This window comes from Sapajus apella, unplaced genomic scaffold (genome assembly GCF_009761245.1).
Source record: "Sapajus apella isolate SASKATOON/1434 unplaced genomic scaffold, GSC_monkey_1.0 scaffold25, whole genome shotgun sequence".
Classification (NCBI taxonomy): Eukaryota; Metazoa; Chordata; class Mammalia; order Primates; family Cebidae; genus Sapajus; species Sapajus apella.
Window position 1 is genome coordinate 15,392,546 of NW_022436965.1, and position 23,092 is coordinate 15,415,637.

Sequence of the window (23,092 nt, forward strand, 5' to 3'; positions counted from 1 at the left end):
CCCAGCTAATGTTTTTGTATTTTTAGTAGAGACGGGGTTTCACCATGTTGACCAGGATGGTCTCGATCTCTTGACCTCGTGATCCACCCGCCTCGGCCTCCCAAAGTGCTGGGATTACAGGCTTGAGCCACCGCGCCCGGCCGAATTCATCCCAGTCTTAACTGGCAAGGCATTGGGAGGCATTGCTGATGTTGCAGGCTGTGTGCTTAGCATGTGGCCTAAACTGTTCCTTACCCAGGACCATCCTGAGCTTGTCTTCCTGAACTCCCTTGCGCACCTCTGTGTGCTGAAGTGCCTTTCCATTTAAGCTTACTTTCTTGTCACACTGCTTGGGTTGAGTAAGAGGATATCAACCCTGCTTGGCTTTCTGAAGCATAAGGCCCTGCACCTAAGTGGCGATGTAGAATATCTGTCCAAGAGGCTTGTCAGGGAGATATAAATTAAACTCAAGGCCACCCAACTGATTGAGAGCTCAGATTTTTTTAAATTACATTTAGAGAAGTGGGCAGAATGATACACATCCTATTTATTACGATGGATTCTTTTTAGTCTTGTCTGGATTAAGCCAGATGAGCAGAAAACTGAAGGTTTTGGACCACTGGGTTATGGCTTACACTAAAATGGCATTAAGCTACTTTCCTACATTTAGGGAGTAATAAGAAATGGCAGGCCGGGCGTGGTGGCTCATGCCTGTAATCCTAGCATTTTGGGAGGCCGAGGCAGGCAGATCACCTGAGGTCAGGAGTAAAACTTAGCTGGGCGCAGTGGCACACGCCTGTAATCGCAGCTACTTGGGAGGCTGAGGCAGGAGAATCACTTGAACTCGGGAGGCGGAGGTTGCAGTGAGCCGAGATCATGCCACTAAACTCCAGCCTAGATGACAGAGCAAGATTCTGTCTCAAAAAAAAAAAAAAGACAAGAAGTGGCCTCCAAGAAACTGAGCTCAAGATATTGGTCAGGGAAGCAGGGGGTAGAATGGTGGTTGCTTGGAGCTAGCAGGACTGGGGGTATCACTGGAGAAATCAGGAGATATTGGTCAAAGGGGTATACTCTCTGTCATAAGATTAATACATTCTAGAGAGCTAGTGCACAGCACCATGACTGTAGTCAGTAGTACTGTATTGTATACTTGAAATTGCTAAGAGAGTAGATCTGAACTGTTCTTACCACACACACAGAAGGTGATTTTGTGAGGTGAGGGTTGCATTCATTTCATTGTGGTAATCATTTCACACTGTATATGTATAGCAGATCATGACATTGTATGCCTTAAATATATGCAGTTTTTGTCAATTATACCTTAATACAGCTGGGGATATGTTGAGTACATTTTTGAAGACACCCAGAAGAAATGTCTCTGGTGTGACTAGCAGCAGTAACTGCGAGTCTGTGAATCATGGAAAGTGATCATGGGTCTCTGCTGCCTGCTAAGTAGCTTACAAGTCAAGTTTATATCCCAGTTCTAACCAACTTACAGGCTTTCACAGCATGCACTTTTGTGTCCTGAGGGTTTTATCTTTTCTACTCTCATTTCTCTTTGCCCCAGTTTCATCATTTGTAAACTGCCTTAAATCTTTTGGGAAACAACAAGGGGTATGTTTCAATCAATCAACAATTTGTAGCCATTCTTTAAGGTCCACCTCCACGAAACTTGGCTTCAGTCTTCTTGCCCAGTAATTTCTCCTCTCCAGTTCCTTGTGTAGCATTTATTGTCTACTACTCAGTGGCTGAATCATGTTATTTCATGTAATTCTCTTAGTTCATAATGGTAACACATGCATAAGCTTTTATGTTAATTTTGTGGCTGTTACATACATTCATTTGTGTTCTTTTAATGTGTTATTTTGCTTGTACCACAGTCTAGCACAGGGTCCATCATGCTCATCAGCACACTTTCCAGATGAAAGTGAATATTATGAACACATACACTCTTGAACACAAACATAAGAAATCTCTGCTGACAAAACCTGAGCCCAAGCTACTGCTGAAATCCCTACTTTTCCCCCCTCAGCCACTCTGCCCTTACCTGATTCATCCTCTACATTGCGAATAATTTTTTTTAAAATAAAACTCATCTGATCTCTCCCCTTTACTTCTCCAGTAGTCAGAATCTTTACTGACTCCGTGTGATTCTCTCCTTCCTCCGTCTCTAGTCTTCTCTCAAGCCACATTCCCTCCTTAATTTGATCATCAGCCCAGAGGTTTCAAACTTTCATGATTCAAAAATCATTAAGAGGCAATAGAAATGTATTCACATACTTTAGAAATGACTTAAGAGTATGTAGCAGCACTATTCATATTTGCTTAAATCGGAAGATGACCCAGATGACCACCATCAAATGTAGGGTGGATGAATGTATTGTGGTACTCATGCAGTGAAAATGTAATTTTCATTTTCATACCATGACTATGGCTCACGCCTGTAATCCTAGCACTTTGGGAGGCCAAGTGGTGTGGATTGCTGGAGCTCAGGAGTTTGAGACCAGCCTGGGCAACGTGGCGAAGCCCTGTCTCTAGTAAAAATACAAAAAATTAGCTGGGCGTGGTGGTACACACATATAATCTCAGCTACTCGGGAAGCTGAGGAGAATCGCTTGAACCCAGGAGGCAGAGGTTGCAGTGAGCCAAGATCTTGCCATTGCACTCCAGCCTGGGTGACAGAGTGAGACTCTGTCTCAAAAAACAAAAAAATTACCTGCCAGTAAGAAGGAGCAAAATACAATATGTGCAACAATGTAATGTGATCTGTGTAATAATGTGATTTCCCTTAGGACGTGGCTGATGAAGAAATTGCTGCCTTCCCCCGGGATAGCTGTCCTGTTAGAATCAGAAATCGATGTGTTATGACGTCCCGCCCGCGTGGTGTGAAGCGGCGCTGGAGGCTTAGTCGTATCGTCTTCCGTCACTTAGCAGACCACGGCCAACTTTCTGGGGTCCAGAGAGCGATGTGGTAATTAGCTCCAGAACCTACTGAGCTTGCAGGGAAGCTGGTTCCAGCAAGAAAAGACCCAACCCTAATCTTTACATGGGCCCAGTATAGTTGTTTAGTCTACCTGATGCTATCTATAAACTACTTTTAAAATGAAGAAATTTGGGTATGTCATGTCAGTGAATTATCTCTTCTCTTGGACTTAATAAACATACTGTTCCCATACATGGTGCAAAGAGTAGTATAATAAATATTTTCTGTGAATGCTTTTATATCCTCCTTTTAAGTTTAATCTTTTAGTAACACATAAGAAGCTTTGTGGGCTTTTTGTTTTGTTTTTGAGACAGAGTCTTGCTCTGTCGCCCAGGCTGGAGTGCAGTGGCATGATCTTGGCTCACTGCAACCTCCATCTCCCAGGTTCAAGCAGTTCTCCGCGTCAGCCTCCCGAGTAGCTAGGATTACAGGCACCTGCCACCATGCCCGGTTAATACTTTTTTTTTTTTTTTTTTTTTTTTAGTTTTTTATTTTTATTAGAGACAGTGTTTTACCATATTGGCCAGGCTGGTCTTGAACTCCTGACCTCATGATCCACCTGCCTCGGCCTCCCAAAGTGCTGGGATTATAGGCATGAGCCACTGTGCCTGGCCCAGGGTTTTTGTATTTTTAAGAGCATTATTTCATAAAATATTATCTTACACGTAATCCAACTAATTGACATGTAGCTCATCTATGGCAGTTTGTAATGCTGGGCCAGCTGTCCTGAACTGCGGAGCTCCCCTTACTATTATTGTTAGATAAACAGTAGATGGGGATAGCAAGGCTGCTGTTCTGGATGATCCTAATGCTCCACTTCTTTGTATGATGGCTGCACAAAAGAACCACTAAGTGTTTTCTTGTCCATCCTTAACGGACTTTAAAACAAATTATGCCTCTTTAAGCCCTTGAAAATCTTTATCGAAAGAGGAAAAGTTTTGTTGGAGCAGTATATATTCTCTATTTTTATGTTTATTTAATCTATAACAGAAATGAGTAAGGGTAGCAAGAAGTTCTCACTCAGTAACTCAACAGTGTGATTAGCCCAGTGATAAAAATAGACATTAGAATGGAAATACCTACTTAACATCAGGAAAATATTCCTGGAGAACTTAATAAATCAGGAGGTGAGGGATGAGATTTTTTCTGCACACAGTCGGAACAAAAGCACAAAGAAGCAAAGACACTCTCTAGCATCAAACAGAGGAACCACAGTCACTTCAGTGGATCAGAAATATGAAGCACATGACAGAGGCTGTATCGTGGAGGATCTCACAAGTCACGTGAAGGAACGAAGACCAACATACCAGGTATGAGAGAGTTTTAAGCAAAGGAATGACATCATCAGTTTGCTATACAGGTAAGTGACAGCTGTGTGGCAGATGGCCATGAGAGGAAAAGGCTACAGGCAAAACAACAAATTAGGAGGATATCTTAATTGTTGAGGAAGATGAAGGCCTGAACTAACATCTTGGTATTGGTAGAGAAGAGAGGACAGATTTTTAAAGTTCTAGGAAACAAAATTGGGCAAGACTGATTAAAAGGTAAAGATGGCTCTCTGGGTTCCTGATAAAAGTGTCTAGATAGATGGTAGAGGGCAGCTCCAAGATAGAAAATTTGAAAAAATAACAGGTTTAGAGAAAACAGAAGATCCACGAGTTCAGGTTCCAGTCATGCAGTGTTGGAGATGCCTGTGTCATGTGATGGAGAAGTCTAGTACGCAGCTGGATAGCAGTCTGAAACTCAGGTGGAGGTGAAGTTACGAAGGAATTACCACAATCTAGTTGGGATTTATATTTCTTAAATATGTATGACAACTTACCAACTGGAATGTTCTAGCTAGTATCTTAGCTAGTAACTAGTGTTAATCATAACTAGAACAATCAGATTTACTGACTTCTGGCATATCATTGAAAGGACACCCCACATCTTTTTGGTTTGAATGAGTACAAGTATGATCCATGTATTTCATTTCGTGGCCACATCTCTTAAATCCCTGATAAACATCTTCCTCCACTCCTTTATGTCATTCATTTGTTGGAGGAACTAGGCCGTTTTTCCTGTACAATGTCCAACATTTAGCTGTTTGATTCTTTCATGCATCTTTTAATTTAGTCCTGTCACCCAAATTCCCTATAAATTGGTAGTTACACTGAGACTGGCCTAGAGTCAGGCTCCGTGTTTTAGAGACAAACTTTCAACAGCGGTGCTGTGTACTGTTGCCCAGAAGGCACGTATCTGGTTGTCTAACTTTTAATGATGCTTAGATTGACCAGCAGGTTTGGGTGGGATTAGCCTGGTCCTTGCATTTGAAATTCACCATTCATTAACCTGCCACTCAATGGTTTTTGCTTTTTGTTTTGTTTTACATTTTATGCTTCACAAATTTGCATGTCATCCTTGCATAGGGGCCATGCTAACCTCTGTATCCTTCCAGTTTTAGTATATGTGCTGCTGAAGCAAGCAGTTTTTGCTTTTCATTGGTGATTACCCTGATCTACTGTTTTACTAAGGTTTGCAATTGTAATTTTCTAATTCCATAATGTTTCTGTATTGGCCAGAAGTTGTGTCAAGAACCCTTCCTTATCAGCAATTTATTTTCCTGAAATTCATTTCTTCAAGATAAATTGATTTTTTTTTTTTTTTTTTGAGATGGAATTTTGCTCTTGTCGCCCAGGCTGGAGTGCAATGACGTGATCTCAGCTCACCACAACCTCAGACTCCTGGGTTCAAGCAATTCTCCTGCCTCAGCCTCCTGAGTAGCTTGGATTACAGGTATGTGCCACCATGCCTGGCTAAGTTTTTTTAGTAGAAATAGGGTTTCTCCATGTTGGTCAGGCTGCTCCCAAACTCCCAATCTCACATTATCTGCCCACCTCAGCCTCCCAGAGTGCTGGGATTACAGGCATGAGCCACTGCACCTGACCTAGTGGATGATTCTTTAACAATTTTCAGAGTAAATAAGTTGGTGCTGTAGCCAGTGGAAATGGTAACAAGTCACTCACTTTTCACTGTCATTGTGAACTTGCAAATTTTGTATGTTTCAGTCCGCTGCACTCATGATTTCTTGCTCAAATTGTCCCATTACCAGTGGAGCCCCTTAAGTTGCTTCCCGTATCCTATGGACTTGGTACAGGATTCTTCAGTATCTCCTTGCTTTCTGACATAAGCTAACCTAGGTTTGCTTTGTGCATTTCCTGCCTCAGACATTTTTTCCAAGGGTTCCTGGTCTTTTTTGAGGGAAATGGCGTTTAATTTAGAGACCACACTGAGCACTAGGGGGTGCTGATAGCTAGGCCGGGTGTGGTGGCTCACGCCTGTAATCCCAGCCCTTTGGGAGGCCAAGACAGGTGGATCACTTGAAGTCAAGAGTTCGAGACCAGCCTGGCCAATATGGTGAAACCCTGTCTCTACCAAAAAATACAAAAATTGGCTGCACGAGGTGGCACATGACTGTAGTCCCAGCTCAGGAGGCTGAGGCTGGAGAACCCCTTGAACCTGGGAGGCTGAGGTTGCAGTGAGCTCATATGGTGCCACTGCACTCCAGCCTGGGCAACAGAGCGAGACCCTGTGTCAAAAAAAAAAAAAAAAAAAAAGTAACAATGGCGAGTTTACGTTGATTTTAGAGTTGTGTTTCTTTCACATAAAAACGTTAGCTCCTAATGACATCAGCCTATTTACCTTTATCATAAAATATATTAAAAGTTTCAATATACTATAATTTTACTAACACTAGTGATTAGTTTTAGATTCACTTGTGTTTTTGTCCTTAGAATCCATCTCACTACCAGTGGGCAAACACTTGTGTTCTAAAGTTACTTGAAAGTAGTTTATACTGCCAACTATATATGCTATGGTTTGAACATTTGTGTACTTCCGAAATTCACACTGAAATCTAATCCACAATGCATTGGTATTAAGAGGTGGGGCCTTTAGGAGGTAATTAGGCCAGGAGGGCTCCACACTGTACCACCCTTCCAATACTGTAAGGTGGCGCCATACTGGAAGCAGAAAGCAAGACCTTACCAGATGTGTCTGCTGGTGCCAAATCTTGAGACTGCCCAGCCTCCAGAACTGAAAGAAATTATTATTATTTTTTTTGAGATGGAATCTTGCTCTGTGACCCATGCTGGAGTGCAATGGCATGGTTTCAGCTCACTGCAACCTCTGCATCCTGGGTTCAAGTGATTTTCCTGCCTCAGCCTCCTGAGTAGCTGGGACTACAGGTGCGTGCCATCACACCTGGCTAATTTTTGTATTTTTGGTAGAGACAGGGTTTCACTATGCTGGCCAGGCTGGTCTTGAACTCCTGACTTTGTGATCTGCCCACCTCAGCCTCACGAAGTGCTGGGATTATAGGCATAAGCCACCATACCTGGCCAATAAATATTACTTATAAATTACTTAGTCTGTGGCATTTTGTTACAGCAACAGGAATAGACCAAGACAATGTGCTGGTTAGGTTGAGGATCATTTTTACTTCTTCAATCATGTTAAATTTTAGATGGTTCTGAAGTCAAAACTCTAGAAAAAATTCCATCTTTATCTCTTTCCTTCTCCTGCTGGTAACAGTTTGTATTAGCTTTGGGTTTACTCCAGTTTCTTTTTGAAACATAAGCAAATACACCTATGTGCATACATTCACATTTCCCACCTTTTCTTATACAAAGGCAGTAGGTGTACCATAAATGATGTTCTGCACTTTGCTTTTCCACTTACTGTATCCCGGTGACCATTTTGCATTTTATAGAAATCATCTTCATTGTCTTGCAACTTTACTCCCTCATGTGGATGTGCCATAATACATTCCTGTTAAAAGACGCTTGGGTACTTCCAATCTTTTGCATGTAGCATTCCAAATTTTTGTAAATGTACGTTTCAGAGCCCTGAAGTTAAAAGTCTGAGTCAGAGGATGAATGCGTATGTAATTCTGATGGCTATTACCAAATACTTTGTTTTTTTGAGACAGTCTTACCCTGTCACACAGGCTAGAGTGCAGTGGCAACCTCTGCCTCGCAGGTTCAAGTGATTCTTGTCCCTAAGCCTCCTGAGTAGCTGGAATCACAGGCACTCACCACCACTCCCAGCTAATTTTTTTTCTTTCAGTAGAGACAGGGTTTCACCATGTTGGCCAGGGTAGTCTTGAATGCCTGACCTCAAGTGATCCACCTGCCGGGACCTCCCAAAGGGTTGGGAGTACAGGTGTGAACCACGCACCCAGCTCAAATACTCTTCCTTATGAGTGTTAACCAAAGTTTATTTTTTTCATTCCATTCCCATGTGTCCTTATTTCTCCATAACCTCAACAATCAATACTTATTTTTCCAGCGAAAGGTAGAAAACTGGTTTATTCTCTTCTAACAAGGCGAGCATTTTTACATGTTAAACGTAATTTACATTTTTCTACGAAATACTTGTTCTTAATTGTTGGACTCCTGTCAGTGTATCGTTTGGTTTGGGTTAATAGTGGGGTTTTTCTTGTCATAAACATTTTAATGTAGCTAAAATTGATCAATAGTTGTATCCCTTCTAGGTTAGTTTTCCCCCATCCTTAGGTCGTACTGGAATTCCATCCGTATCTTCTAGTGCTTGTAGGCTTTCATTTTTACAATTAGATCTTCAGTCTGCTTGAGATATATCTATATGCCTATTTTTAGTTATTAAAAACCCATCTTTATTCCACTTTTAAAAAGATGCCACTTTTACCATACTCTACTTTCTATGCATTGTGTCTGCTCTTCTGTTCCACTGGTCTATTTATTCATGTGCTAACACCAATTACAGAGGCATGTGTTTCAGTATTTACTTACAGGCATACTATACATAAACTCTTTCTGTATTTTAATTTTAAGTCCTACCTTTTTTTCCAAATTCCCATATTAATTGTAGCTTTACCCTTTTGGATTTTCCCTGTGTGTCTAATTGGCTTTTTTTTTTTTTAAATGAAACAGGTTCTCGATCTCTTATCCAAGCTGGCGTACAGTGGCATGATCATAGCTCATTGCAGCCTTCCTCCTGGGCTCAAGTGATCCTCCAGCCTTAGCCTCCCAAGTAGCTAGGATTACAGGTGCCAACCTCCATGCCTGGCTTCAGTTGCTTTCTCTGATCTAACTGCATTGATTGACTAATACCTCCAGTAAAATACAATAATGGAGATCAATGGTACTGCTCCTGAAATCAGAGGTAACAGTAATAATTCCTACTAAAAGCCTCACTTTTCTGACATACTCCTAGACAAACAAATCATAAAACTGTTCTAATGAAGAAAAACTTTATTCAGCACAGGAATAGATGGGCTTTCAAATTATCTTTTGTTTTATGGTTATTAGTTTTATAAACCATCTGATCCATGGCAAAACTAACTGGTACCATACAAAGATGTTTGTCTATTGTCATGTTTAGGTTTGGTTTCTATTCTACCTTTGTTAACAAATACATTTAAATCTAGATAGAAACATTTGTGATTGCATTAGTGCACGGTAATACATGGCAGATACATTGCTTAAGCTGCTAATAAGGAGTCAGATGTTCTACAACCTTCAGGCACAGGCACAGATTTGCATTTTATGCAAAAATTCAGGTTTTACTCAGTTTTTACATTGGTGGAAGCTGATGTCATTAACTTACAGGCAAGCAAATACTTTTGTAATTCTTAGGTGAACAAAAATACACACAGTGTAGCCTTTTACTTGGGCAAGACTTGCTTTTTATATTTCACAAGAGAATGCAATTATAACCCTTCCTTGAACAAAATGACCAGGATACTAACAAAACCATCTTTGCAGTTGTGTTTAATAAGCATATTTTATTTAAATAAATCCTCCAGTAGGAAATGGAGAATTTACTGCCTTTACTTAGAAGGCTATGTAAATAGCTATCTGTCAAATTTATATATGCAGCTCGCCAATATTCCCTTATTGGGAACATCAGTATTCCCACATCACATCACAGTTCCCAAAAAGGACTTTAAAAATCTCAAAATTCTGTATCTCCTTTGGCTTGCTTCTCTCTCGATTCCACCCAGGCTTTATTAATGGTTCGCTTCATATCATCATCTCCATCCTCATAAATTTTCTTTAGAACATTCATCAATCCCTCACTAGGATCTGTTTCAGTGTCATAGGAGGGCTTCCTGTTAAAAAGAAAACATACAACAATGGAGAATCAAAAGCATGGAAAGATAGATAGCATAATTCAGGTTAACACTGACAGGAAGTAGAGGGATGGAGATTGAGAGAAGACAGAGCATCCAAAGAAAGATACTCACAATCAAAACAGCATGCAAATTCATCTTAATGAAAACACACACCTACCAAACATGCACACACTTGAAGCATGAAAGAGTGATCACAATATTAAGGGGCTATTCTGAGGCAGTGGGATTTCCTGTGATTTATTTTTTTGAGACAGAGTCTTGCTCTGTCACCTAGACTGGAGTGAAGTGGTATGATCTTGGCTCACTGCAACCTCCGCCTCACGAATTCAAGCAATTCCCGAGTAGCTATAGAGGCATGGGCCACCACACCTGGCTAATTTTTGTATTTTTAGTAGAGATGTGGTTTCACACCATGTTGGCCAGGCTGGTCTCAAACTCCTGACCTCAGGTGATCTACCCACCTCTGCCTCCTAAAGTGCTGGGATTATAGGCATGAGCCACTCCTCCACCCCTGTGATTTTTTAACAGGCAAAATAAGTAAGGATTTGGTTTTCTAACTTTTGATTTTTTTAAAGCATGTTTCCTCATAATTTGGGGGGAAAAAAACACACAAATGTACATTACACATGGATGTACCCTGAAGCTCATGTATTTTTTAATTAGAAAAGCTTTCCTCTTAAGCCTGAGCTACACAGATCTAGGCCTAGTGGTGACAGCATCATCTTTGGTCAGTACTTCTAGAAGATAAACTGACCTACAATGCAAGTATCATCAAATAAACATTTTTAAAAAGTCATCATTAAGAAGCATAAAGATTTTTTTTTTCACTCTAAACCAGTGACAATGAAAACAACTACATATCACAACCATCTGAAAAATTTAAAACATACAGGGGTATCTGAGCCTCTTTGGAACTACTGAAACAAATGTTTCTGGGAATGGGCACAGTATTCACGTAGAAGCACAACTGTGCCTAGGGTTAAGAACCACACTAAAGAGCCAACCCTAACTACAAAGACCTTCTTAAAAAGCAACTTGCTGGATATGTGCCCTCTTCAGATAGTTACTGATAGCTGAAACCATAAAGACAAACTATTAAAAATCCATAATCTCAAATACATTAAAATTCTTTTAAAAAATGAAAGTGACTCACTCTTTTTCTTTGCACTCTTTTTCAACCTGAGTCAGGTAATCCCACCTTGTGTTTTCCACTTTCTTTCTACATAAGATCAGAACTGTATCAGTCTTGACCTGGAAGAAAAGTGGGAAAACAGGTACAACTTAGAAGACATGAAGATAAGCATGAATATTTAGAAAACAAGTCTTTAGTAGGTGTAGATTTATTTTGGGTGCTAGTAATACTTGTATGAATAGGCCAAAATGTGAACATTCATGGTGTGAAAAGACCATAAATAGTAAAACTTGAATACAATCATATCCTTGTAAGTGGGAATCAAGACAGAGCAGGTGTTTGTTAGAGAGTAGAGGCAGAAACTTCATTAGAAAGGCCTCTCTGAGGCAAAATCTGAGCTGAAGCCTAAGGTCAGGAGAAGGCAGTTGGCAGAGCATGTAGAATGGCTCAAAGATTGGATGATCTTGGTGTGTTTGAGGAACAGGAGGAGTGGCTGGATTTTAGTGACCGAAGGAGACAGTAATATAATAGGAGTTGGGGACAGGCAAGAAACCAAGTCAAATGAGGCAGTATGGGACAAGATGAGGCATTTGGGAAGTGAGAAAGAAGGGCACTGCACAGGTCTTTCAACAATGATTAATACAACTTGTAGGGATCTTTTGGTACTCCACCTATGGGACTAGTGGATGCAGAAGGGTGCAGCAAGACAGCTGATCCAACTATGTTTTAGTATTACCTGTAAGCTGTTAGGTAACTATGTATTATAAAAACAGATGGCAGAATGGCATGTCTATATACCTAATGCAGTGAACTTCATTTATTCAAATTAGGCAGAAAAGAGGGACTATCTGATTTAATAAAAATTATGAATAGTAGTTTTTAAAAGACAGTTTCATTATTTTTACAGCTGCTTCCAACACCAAGGAGGCTGAGTGCTTAAGACCTCCTTTTATGCATACAAATATTATGCACAGTGCTGACACTACCATTGATTTAAGCACTTACAGAATGGTATTGCACTTCAGTGTATCATTTCAACTTTGTGAAATAAATTATTACTATCACATAAATGCAGACACTGAGGCACAGAGTGATTAAGCTGCCAAAGGTCAAAAACACTAAGCGGTAAAGCTGGCATAAAATTCAAGTCTCACTTTTAACTACCTTCAAACGTTTATTTCCTGATTTAAATGGAATTTTTTTTTTTTTTTTTTTTTTTTTTTTTTGAGACAGTCCTGCTTTGTTGCCTAGGCTGGACTGCAGTGGCATGATCTTGGCTCACTGCAACCTCCACCTCCCGTGTTCAAGCGGTTCTCTACCTCAGCCTCCCGAGTAGCTGGAATTACAGGCGCCCGCCACCATGCCTGGCCAATTTCTGTATTTTTAGTAGAGACGAGGTTTTTACTATCTTGGCCAGGCTGGTCTTGAACTCCTGACCTTGTGATCCACCCACCTCAGCCTCCCAAACTGCTGGGGTTGCAGGCATGAGCCACTCTGGCCTGGAATATTCTTTTTTTTTTTTTTTTTTGAGACGGAGTCTTGCTCTGTTGCCAGGCTGGAGAACAGTGGCGCAATCTCAGCTCACTGCAACCTCTGCCTCCTGGGTTCAAGCAATTCTTCCACCTCAGCCTCCTGAGTAGCTGGGACCACAGGTGCATGCCACCACGCCCGGCTAATTTTTGTATTTTTAGTAGAGACAGGGCTTCACCATGTTGGCCAGGATGGTCTCGATCTCTTGACCTCATGATCCACCCAGCTTGGCCTCTGGAATATTCTTATAATAGCCTATTATTCTACAAAAGGAGTTGGCAAACGTTCTCTGTCAAGGGCCACATAGTAAATATTTTAGGTTTCACGGGCCATATGGTCTGCTGCGGCCACTTAACTCTGCCATTGTAGTACAAAAGCAGCCACAAACAACACACAAATAAATAAGCATGGCTATGTTCCAATAAAACATTTGCAAAACAGGCAGTAGTCTCTATTACAGTGGACAAATTCATTCCAGTTCATCTTAATTCTAAATCAGCCAGGTTCAATTTAGTAAGGTTTCACAACAGTATGACCAAATAAAGCACACTTACTTTTTTGGAACTGCCTTCCACTGAGATGGGTTTCAAGAGATTGTTCACAATCATGGAGTAACTCTTCCCATTTAGATTCTTTACCAAAAGATCAAATGACCTGCAACAAAATGGGGAATATGATCTTTCTAGTTCTACGAAAGGTACTCCATAGTTCTTGTGGAAAAAAAAGCCACTGGCTTTATTTCAGGGTGTGTGTGTGGCCATCCCAGATGATTTTAACGCTTACCTCCTAGTAGTTGTAAAGATTAATTAATTCTAAATTTAAGAAGAATTTTACTAACTGCAAAGAAAAGAGTCCCAAGATGAGGCAATGTTGACTGTTAATAATCACTGTCTTCCCCATTATAATGAGAACTCACCTCTCTGTGAAATGCACCTGCACATTCTCAGTGGGAACTTGATGAACTCCAGTTAAGGTAATGTAGATTTTCACAAACTTATCTGACTGATCCCATCCTGGCAACAACAAAAGATGGAACACAAGTAAGTCTCTGAAACTGTATCTACCAACAGCAAATGCACATGGCTCAAAATTCAGGAAAGTAAAAACATGAAAATCCAGTCATATAAACATGAAAAAATTTGAAATATAAGAAATTTTCAAGGTTGAGAAATGGAGCCTCAAAGCAGCTAAGTACTCTACCCAAAGTTAGGCATCTAACAAGTGCCAGACTAATTCAGATTCAAATCCAGGTTTCTGAACACAAAGCCCATGCTCTTTTTATCCCTTAGAATAAAAATATGATCACTAAATACGTTCTTTAAGACTAGTTCATTTACCATTTTTATGGAAATAATTTTGTCCTACATCTAAATATTGGTAGTTCTCCACTTAGTTGGATGGCTGAAGTCTAATTCCATATCATTTCTACTTCTCTAAGTAGTCTAACAAATGCAATCCTAGCTCCCTTAATTCCTTTCCAGGGCAAAATGGAATGTAAAAGACTCCCAATTCTTCATCCAAATCTGACATACCTACCGGTATCTATTAAATGCCATTTCAGTATGTATTATCAAACTACCAACAAGTCTCTAACCTAGAACTCTGTCAACATAAAAGACACATAAACTTCACAAAATACCATCTCATTTGTAGAAAATAAAAAGCTTCGCAAAAAAGCATCTTCTGTTTATCAAGTATACGTACACATCCCTGACTGTTCCTCACTTAGTCCTACAGAATAGAAACATGCCCCATTCTCCATGACGTGTTTTTCACACTGCATGCCTATATCAAAACAGCTCATGTACCCCATAAATATATACAACTACTGTGTACCCACAAAAATTAAAAAGAAACATAGTATTAATCAAATGCCCTAGAGGGTTTCAGAGAACTTCATTTATTAATAGTTTCTTCCCATTCAGTCAGTCCATTCTCCGGATTGACAACACTTTGTCCCTCAACACAAATCTATGTTCCTGGTTAAAATGCCATAATCCTAAACACTTTCAGATCAGTTTCCCGTACTCAACTAAGCACACAGTACAATTTCCTATATTACTATATAGTAGATCTCTTAGGCATTCTGGGCTTGATACTAGCAACCTGACCAAAAAAAAATCATGTGTCACAGCTTGATTATATCAAAAGCTCAATTTAAAAAAATCTTTAAGTGCTTAATAACTCAATATCAGTTCACGCCTGTAATCCCAGCACTTTGGGAGGCTGAGGCAGGTGGATCACCTGAGGCTGGGAGTTCGAGACCAGAGTAACCAACATGGAGAAACCCAGTCTCTATTAAAAATACAAAATTATCCAGGCATGGTGGCGCATGGTTGCAATCCCAGCTACTCAGGAGGCTGAGGCGGGAGACTCACTTGGCCCCGGGAGGCAGAGGTTGCAGTGAGCAGAGATCACGCCATTGCACTCTAACCTGGGCAACAAGAGCGAAAATCCGTCTCAAAAAAAAAAAAAAAAAAAACAACTCAGAAGCACAAGTTTGAAAATCTTTTAGTCTTATAAAAAAAATGCAGTAACAGAACTACTACTGCTTTTACTTTACTACAAGTCTTTTATTATCTAACTCAGATACCCTAGTTTTGCCTATCTGTAACAGATGACATAGTATAAAAAGTTGAACTCTGGCCAGGTGGAGTGGCTCACACCGGTAATCCCAGCACTTTGGGAGGCCGAGGCCAGTGGATCACTGGAGGTCAGGAGTTTGAGACCAGCATACACATGCTTTTCACTATAGCAATATTCAAAATACATCATGCCTTCCCACTCTTCCTCTGCTCATGCTGCTCCCTTCTTTTTCAACTTATTGAATATACAACTCACCCTTCACACTCAAATCTAATTCTCCCTGTTTCTCACCTCCAGAATTATTTCCTCAGCTATATTATCCACTATGTGCCAGACACTATGAGCACAAAGAAAGACTGTCCTTGCTCTCATGAGAGCTAATCACTCATATTCAAGTTGTACTGCCGCCAAAACAAAAGGCTGAATACACCATTGAAAGAAAACGGTATTAATACATTGTTAGAGTGTGAGTTATATGTCTGTCCCAGCCACGCCATGAGCAGGGATTGGGTCTTAGTCACTGTTGTGTATCCTTAAGTCCAAGCACAATAGTGATACACACTAAGTGCTCAAAAACATTTATTGAATTGAACTGGATTCTTCTCCTCAGTTAATTGCGGTGGCTGTCAGAGTGCAACATAAAACATGATTCAACACCACCACCACTGCAGTGCCTCATGTATACTGAACAATTTCAGAGTAAGTTCCTTCCTTGTTGCTACTCCTCATCTTTGCACTGAATATCACCTTACTGTTAACAGCTTCTGTAAATTATCCTTTCCTATTCATATCGAAAAAAAATTTTATTAAATAAAAACGGATGGGTCTTCCTCCAAGCCACCAAAAACACACACTCAAAACTCTTTTAAAGATGAATTTGTTACTAGATCACTATGAGGAATAGGTTGCTCGGAGGCAGAACTGGTCTAGGGAAGCAAATCATACCATAATTACTGATTTTCACTGTATAGCCGGTTGTAATGGGAGCAACCACAGCAGCTGGCTTTTCATTGTCAAGAAGCTCTGCTTTCTTCTGTGATTTCTGTTGCATCTTGTTCTTGATTTCTGTCTCAATCTTGGATTTTTCAGCGGTAAGGGCATCTCGTATTCTTTTCCTAGTAGCCTTTTCCAGCAACACCTTTACCTCTTCTAGATCTTTCTGTAGCTGTGTTAAGACAAAAAATAAGTTAGCTATGATAAATAAGGCAATGGTTTGCTATTGTGCTTATCACTCATTTCAACTTACTGAAATAAGCACTAAGAATTAAGAGGTTCATCTAAATTTTCTAGTATTGAGTTGCAACTTCAATTCTTTGCTCTGGCTTATTAACTATAATTAACTCAAGCATCTTTTTTTTTTTTTTTTTAAAGGAAAACTTTGAACAATCTTGAACAAACAATAGGTAATCAAACCTAAAGTTTCCACTTTGTATCTGTTTTAAAATATTTACAAGACACATCTGCGACTTGGAAAATTTTTTTTAACAAGGAGTTCATACATTTCCTTGTAACATCTAATCCTAGCATCATTAGATGTTAAGACACTTTAAAAATATTTAAGGGCCGGGCGCGGTGGCTCAAGCCTGTAATCCCAGCACTTTGGGAGGCCAAGGCGGGTGGATCACAAGGTCAAGAGATCGAGACCATCCTGGTCAACATGGTGAAACCCCGTCTCTACTAAAACTACAAAAAAATTAGCTGGGCATGGTGGCGCGTGTCTGTAGTCCCAGCTACTCAGGAGGCTGAGGCAGGAGAATTGCCTGAACTCAGGAGGCGAAGGTTGCGGTGAGCCGAGATCGTGCCATTGCACTCCAGCCTGGGTAACAAGAGCAAAACTCTGTCTCAAAAAAAAAAAAAAAAAAAAAAAAAAAAAATATTTAAGAGATGAGAGAACACGCAGTGACCGTGGTAATATAGCAACTTTACTGAGATAATGAATGCTCTACTTTCTGTCACCGACTGGTCTTCAATGATCTCCCCCACCTCAAAATACCTCACATAAAAAAAGTCTAAATTTTTAAGACAAAAGATTTTTAAAAACAAATTTCTGCTTTTAAGGAAAAGTCTTGTTCTGAAGCTGGGTCAGTCTTACAGTCAGAAATGGAGGAGTTGGGTGCACAGGTGACAAAAGACCCAAAATGCAACCTACTCTTGGAAATTATCTTTTGAAAAAGCCACCAGAGTTCTCGTTTTCTTCTTATGCCAATCCATCATCTACTAAAGTCTACTACTTTATACTTTCTAGAGATAGAGGCAACATTTTATGAAATTCAAGAGTTAAAGACAATGTTAGAAAATTATTGAGTCTAAGTTTTTTTTTCCCAATTACCTTATGACATACTGCAAATGCACAAGATCTTTCCAAACAGCTGATTCACTTTTCTTACAATGACTTTTACATTCTGGCTTGATACTACCAACTTGACCAAAAAATCTTCTGTCACAGCTTGATTATATCAAAAGCTCAATTTAAAAAAATCTTTAAGTGCTTACAGTTTGAAAGCCTTTCTTAGTCATAAAATGCAGTAACAGAACTACTCGTTCTTTTCTTTTACTACAAGTCTTTTATTATCTCATTTAATTCAGAGGCCCTAGTTTTGCCTATCTATAACAGATGACATAGTATAAAAAGTTCAACTCTACAAGGCCGGGCGCGGTGGCTCACGCCTATAATAGCAGCACTTTGGGAGGCCGAGGCAGGTGGATCACGAGGTCAAGAGATCAAGACCATCCTGGTCAACATGGTGAAACCCCGTCTCTACTAAAAATACAAAAATTAGCTGGGCATGGTGGCAAGTGCCTGTAATCCCAGCTATTTGGGAGGCTGAGGCAGGAGAATTGCTTGAACCCAGGAGGCGGAGGTTGCGGTGAGCCGATATAGCACCATTGCACTCCAGCCTGGATAACAAGAACAAAACTCCGTCTCAAAAAAAAAAAAAAAAAAAAAATTCAACTCTAGCCAGGTGCAGTGGCTCACACCTATAATCCCAGCACTTTGGGGGGTGGATCACTGGAGGTCAGGAGTTCAAGACCAGCCTGACCAACATGGCAAAACCCTGTCTCTACTAAAAAGACAAAAATTAACCAGCGTGGTGGCACATGACTGTAATCCCAGCTATTCAGGAAGCTGAAGCAGGAGAATCACTTGAACCCGGGAGGCAGAGGTTGCAATGAGCTAAGATCACGCCACTGCACTCCAGCCTGGACAACAAAACCCCCACTCAAAAAAAAAAAAAAAATTCAACTCTGCCCCACCCTCTTGTCCACACATTCAGACCCTTCCAAGAACAGTTCATATTACCATGATGAAAAATTTTGCAAACTCATCTTTTGAGACTAGAACTAAGATGTTTCAGTTCAAAGTAATATTTTTATTGTAATAGTTTCAAAAATTCATGCTGATTCTAAAATTCCTAATTCATAATATAAATATTGAAATGTAAAATGAAATGTAACAAGCCTAAACAAGAGGTTTTGCTTTTTGACTGAATAGGAATGCTTTTTCCAGCAGAATCAGAAAAGTACTTCAAATTAGGCAAGAGATTCCCCCAGTGGCTGAATTCCCAAGCCTCTTTATTGCCAGTTTGGCTGTAATCTTTTTATTGTAAGGTATGCACTGAAGAAACTCACAACTGAAATGGTTCCTCAGTTCTGCTATTTGCAGACTTGAAACCTTTCTGCACAAATCCTTTAACATGTCCTAGATAGAGTAGTTTCTCATCTAGTTTATCATGCAGTTTTCCTTGAGGCCTTGGCATGTATTTGTTTCACCTATATAAAAATTCGATTTCCCTTTTATCCCTACCCATAATTCAAGCTTTATCTATTTCCTAATTCTTCACCTAGGAGGCATTAACACCAATGTGCCTCAAAAATGGGCAAAGGAATTCAACATACATTTCTCACAGAAATGGACACCAAGCACATTAAAGATGCTCAACATCCTCATCAAATTCCGAAGATGCCACTTCACACCCCCTAGGATGGTATCATAAACCAAAAAAGAAAAAGAAAACATCCCAGAAAACAACAAATGTTGACAAGGATGTGAAGAAATTGGAAGCTTCAAACATTATTTGTGGGAATATGGTGCAACCACTCTGGAAATAGTTTTAAGTTTCTCAAAAAGTTACCGTATGAACCAGTAATTCCACTCCTAGGTATATACCCCAGAGAACCGAAAAAACGTCCACCCAAAAAACTTGTACACATTACTCACAGCAGCTAGTCAAGAAGTGGAAATAAGGCCGGACATGGGCCCCATGGCTCACGCCTGTAATCCCAGCACCTTTGGAGGCCCAGACAGGCGGATCGCTTGAAATCAGGAGTTCGAGACCAGCCTGGCCAACTTGGTGAAACCCCATCTCTACTAAAAACACAGAAATTAGCTGGGTGTGGTGGAGCGCGGCAGTAATCCCAGCTACTCAGGAGGCTGAGGCAGGAGAGTCGCTTGAACCCGGGAGGTGGAGGTTGCAGTGAGCCAGGATTGTGCCATCCCACCTGGGCGACAAAGCGAGACTCCTTCTCAAAAAAAGAAGTGGAAATAAGTGTCCATCAACTGATGAAAGGATAAACACGATGTGCCATACGCATGAGAAAGAATTTTAGCCATAAAGAGCATGTGTACTGATAAATGCTACACCACGGATGAACTTGAAAATGTTAGTGCTAAGCTGAAGGAGCCAAAAAGCAAGAGGCCATATACAGCGTAATTCCATTTATATTAAATACCTAGAATAGGCAAATTCAGAGACAAAGTACAAGATGAGTAGTCGTCAGGAGCTAAGGCAGGAATGGGAAGCAATTGTTTAGACACTGGTGATGCCTGCACTACACTGTGAATATACCAAAAACAATCAAACAAACAAACCTGACTTGTACACTTCAAAATGGTTAAAAAGTTGAATTCTCCATATGCATGACTGGGAAGTCCTCTCCTCAGGGCACATGGTACCCAATACCTACCTTAACAGACTTGTCACAAGATATCCAGATTAATACTAAAACACACAAACCTCACAGTTTTTCTTCATTTGAAGAAAAAATTTTGAGGAGGAGAAAAAAAAAAAAAGCCTGGGATTTCCCAGTACTTGTTTTCATAAAGCAAATCTAGTTAACACACACCCAACACTAAACTGAATAACTGTCCGGTCTTCACCTCCCCCTTAGGCCAGGCAATGAGCAATACAAGTACTCTCATTATCATTTTCTAACTGAGCAAACTAAGTCTCCATAGAATTTAATTTTCCAACGACCAGAGTTGACAGAGCTTTAACACAGGCCATTCGATTTCTTACTATCAATTACAACTAACTTTCCAAGTTATTTATTGTAAAAGTCGCATACAGCATAGTGCTGTTTGCCAAGCACCGGCTTAAACACCTAGAAATCACACTTTTTAACAACCCTGTGAAATAGATGCTACTGAGACACAGAGAAGCTAAACAACTTGCCCAGAGTAACACGGCTCGTCGTGTGCAGAGAAAACATGACTAAGAGAATTCAAGTGCTAGCACCAAGAACTTCTCACCTTCCGACCGCCCTCTACCATCAACGACACTCACGTTTGCACCCAGCTTTGACTGAATGAAGCTTCCAGTCCTCCGGCTGGGAAACCAGAGCAGAAAGGGCCTGAGGAACAAGCGCAGCGGGCCGCTCTCCCAGACCCACTCCCCGCACCGCCTGCACGGAGAATCGCCGCGCACCCTCGCTCAGGCCCGACAAGCGAGTGGGGTGCGGGGCCGAAGAGAAGCGCGGGGAAGCGTCCCACCACCCCGGGAGGGCGCGCCGACTGCCGCGAGACCGGGTCGCCGCAGGGCGGCTCAGCGCAAGGAAACGGCGGTGGGGCGGGAGGCCGGCGCTGCAGCTCCGGCCCGGAGGGCATTAGGAAGATGGGTTCGGACCACTTACTTCTTCCGAAGCCATGGAGGCTGGGTCAGGCCCAAGGCCCGAGCTGCACCCGCGCAGAGGAGGGAACGGGAAACGCCGCGCGGAGCCCTCAAACCCAGCGCAGACGCCCACCAGCACGAGTCGCAGCGCCGCAACCTGCGCGCACACCGACTCTGCGCGAGATCGCGGCCCGCCTCCCGCACGCGGCGGCTCTGGAACCTTCGCGAGGCCGTCGCCGCCACCGCCCACCGCAAGAGCGCACCTCCCGCCGAGCCTGGCCCCGCCCCTCCTCTCCCCTCCCCGCCGACCCCTACCCCGCCCCTTCCCGCCCCGTCGAGTCTGGCTCCGCCCTCCCGCTGAGTCTCCTAGCAACCCTCAAGTCTCGCGAGAAAACTGGCAGATGGAGAAGACTACTGTCATCCTCTCTGCCCCAACAACTGTGTGCGTTATAATTTCACCGTGCTGGGCCAGGCTGCGCAGTCGCAGCTCAGAACCGCTGCCTTAACCCAGCCCCGGAAATAACGTACCGAACTTCGGAGTCCAAGTCGGAAGTTGAGTACAGAGTCACTTGCTTCCGTCCGCTCTATGACACCAGACCCGCCAGGCAGCCATGTTGTGTAAAGCCAGTTTCTCAGCCTCCGCGAGGAAAAGGCAAAAATGGGGAGAAGGAGCAGCCTGGCTACGTTCAAACGGGAAAGAACGGACGTGTTAAGCGTGGAGGGCTTCTGAAAGGAGCGGTTTGATTTGCAGAGAGTTTGGTGCACTGGAGACGTCACCGAGGTCTAGCCTCTGCGACGTGGTGGCGTCATCACGTGCCGCGGTAGGAGGTGTAGCTGCGTTGGCCACGTGACCGCGCCCAGTGGCGGAATCCCAGATCAAGGCGCTAACATAAGAGCTGCCCTGTGGCCACAGTTTCGGTCCCTCCTTTATGTCGTGGACTGTTGAAGCACAATTTCCGGGTGCTTTCTCCCCTTTCACCGACCATTTCAAGAGTCCGTTGTTCTCACCTGGGTTTAGGTTCGGTATAAGTGAGCCTGTTGACCCTCAAAGAAAATGCTAAAATGTCTTCTGGGGACGATGTTCTCTTCTGGTTCTGTTTTTTTTAAGAGACGGGGTTTCCATTGTGTTAGCTAGGATGGTCTCGATCTGGTGACCCTGTGATCCGCTCAACTCCTCCTCCCAAAGTGCTGGGATTACAGGCGTGAGCCACCGCGCCTGGCCCTCTTTGGTTCTAACCGTGCCACTCCCCAGAGAAGCCTAGATTTCAGATTACTCTAGTCTTTGGCAGGCTCAAGATGTCAACAACACGGTTGAAAACCCCTGAGAGGTCACATAGCCCGCACTCAGCTTTATAGATCGTCCAAAGCAGCGATTAGAATGCTCTGAGAAGGAAAAAAGCTGTTAGCAAAATGGAAGCTGACCATTATCTGTAGTAAAGAACCGGAACTACAGTACAAAAATAAATTACCGAAATACAACGTGTGAATTTCACACAGAAAAAATGGCTTTAAGGGAAAGAAGCCAGACATTGAAGAGTTTATATTATGTGGTTCCGTAAGTCGAAAAACAGCAAAAGTAATTAGCCCATGGTGCTAATGAGCATAGTGTGGAGGATAATGACATGAAAGAGCCACCAGGGGGCCTTTGGGGTTCAGTTAATGTTTCTTGGACACTAATTATAGATAGGTGTGTTCACTTTAGAAATCTCATTGAGTTGTAAACTTACTTTTATGTACGTAGTTTCTAATGTAGATTATAATTAAGGCCCAGGGAGGGAATTTTCCAAGGTAATAAAAATGTTACACTGTTGCATAGATTTGTCAAAGTTCATGAGATG

The 23,092-nt window shown here is 41.7% G+C and overlaps 2 protein-coding genes, 1 long non-coding RNA gene and 1 pseudogene across 5 annotated transcripts in view; 2 read left to right on the forward strand and 2 right to left on the reverse strand.

The window, feature by feature from the left end:
• The window catches only part of MRPS14 (mitochondrial ribosomal protein S14), a 20,967-nt gene extending 17,802 nt beyond the window's left edge, over nt 1-3,165 (forward strand). Inside the window, exon 3 of the mRNA XM_032291335.1 lies at nt 2,772-3,165. Within this exon, the coding sequence (XP_032147226.1) occupies nt 2,772-2,954 (183 nt within the window). The 3' untranslated portion in view covers nt 2,955-3,165. The remainder of the gene's footprint in view (nt 1-2,771) is intronic.
• A 365-nt stretch (nt 3,166-3,530) lies between these two features.
• LOC116560112 lies at nt 3,531-9,749 on the forward strand. The gene is made up of 2 exons (XR_004272792.1): nt 3,531-4,322; nt 8,914-9,749. It is a non-coding gene; the product is annotated as an uncharacterized LOC116560112 (long non-coding RNA).
• LOC116560347 lies at nt 5,326-5,425 on the reverse strand (annotated as a pseudogene).
• Nucleotides 9,220-22,306, reverse strand: CACYBP (calcyclin binding protein). 3 transcript variants are annotated; one of them, XM_032291334.1, is made up of 6 exons: nt 21,783-22,306; nt 16,312-16,531; nt 13,697-13,793; nt 13,335-13,434; nt 11,272-11,369; nt 9,220-10,094 (listed from the first exon to the last, which is right to left on the reverse strand). In XM_032291334.1, exons 2-6 carry the CDS (start codon nt 16,415-16,417, stop codon nt 9,938-9,940), a joined length of 558 nt encoding a protein of 185 aa, XP_032147225.1. In that variant the 5' UTR covers nt 16,418-16,531; nt 21,783-22,306; the 3' UTR covers nt 9,220-9,937. The 3 variants fall into 3 exon arrangements, with proteins under 3 accessions (XP_032147225.1, XP_032147223.1, XP_032147222.1); XM_032291332.1 differs by lacking the exon at nt 21,783-22,306 and adding an exon at nt 21,277-21,734; XM_032291331.1 differs by lacking the exon at nt 21,783-22,306 and adding an exon at nt 20,897-21,254.
• Between the last annotated feature and the right edge of the window lie 786 nt (nt 22,307-23,092).

Bases quoted from the DNA above. Each gene is read 5' to 3' on its own strand.
- CACYBP (XM_032291331.1), bottom strand. From the start codon at position 20,917: ATGGTAGAGGGCGGTCGGAAG. The intron at 16,532-20,896 runs GTGAGAAGTTCT...GTCTTAACACAG, and splicing joins TGGTAGAGGGCGGTCGGAAG to CTACAGAAAGATCTAGAAGA. The intron at 13,435-13,696 runs GTGAGTTCTCAT...ATTTTGTTGCAG, and splicing joins CAGGTGCATTTCACAGAGAG to GTCATTTGATCTTTTGGTAA.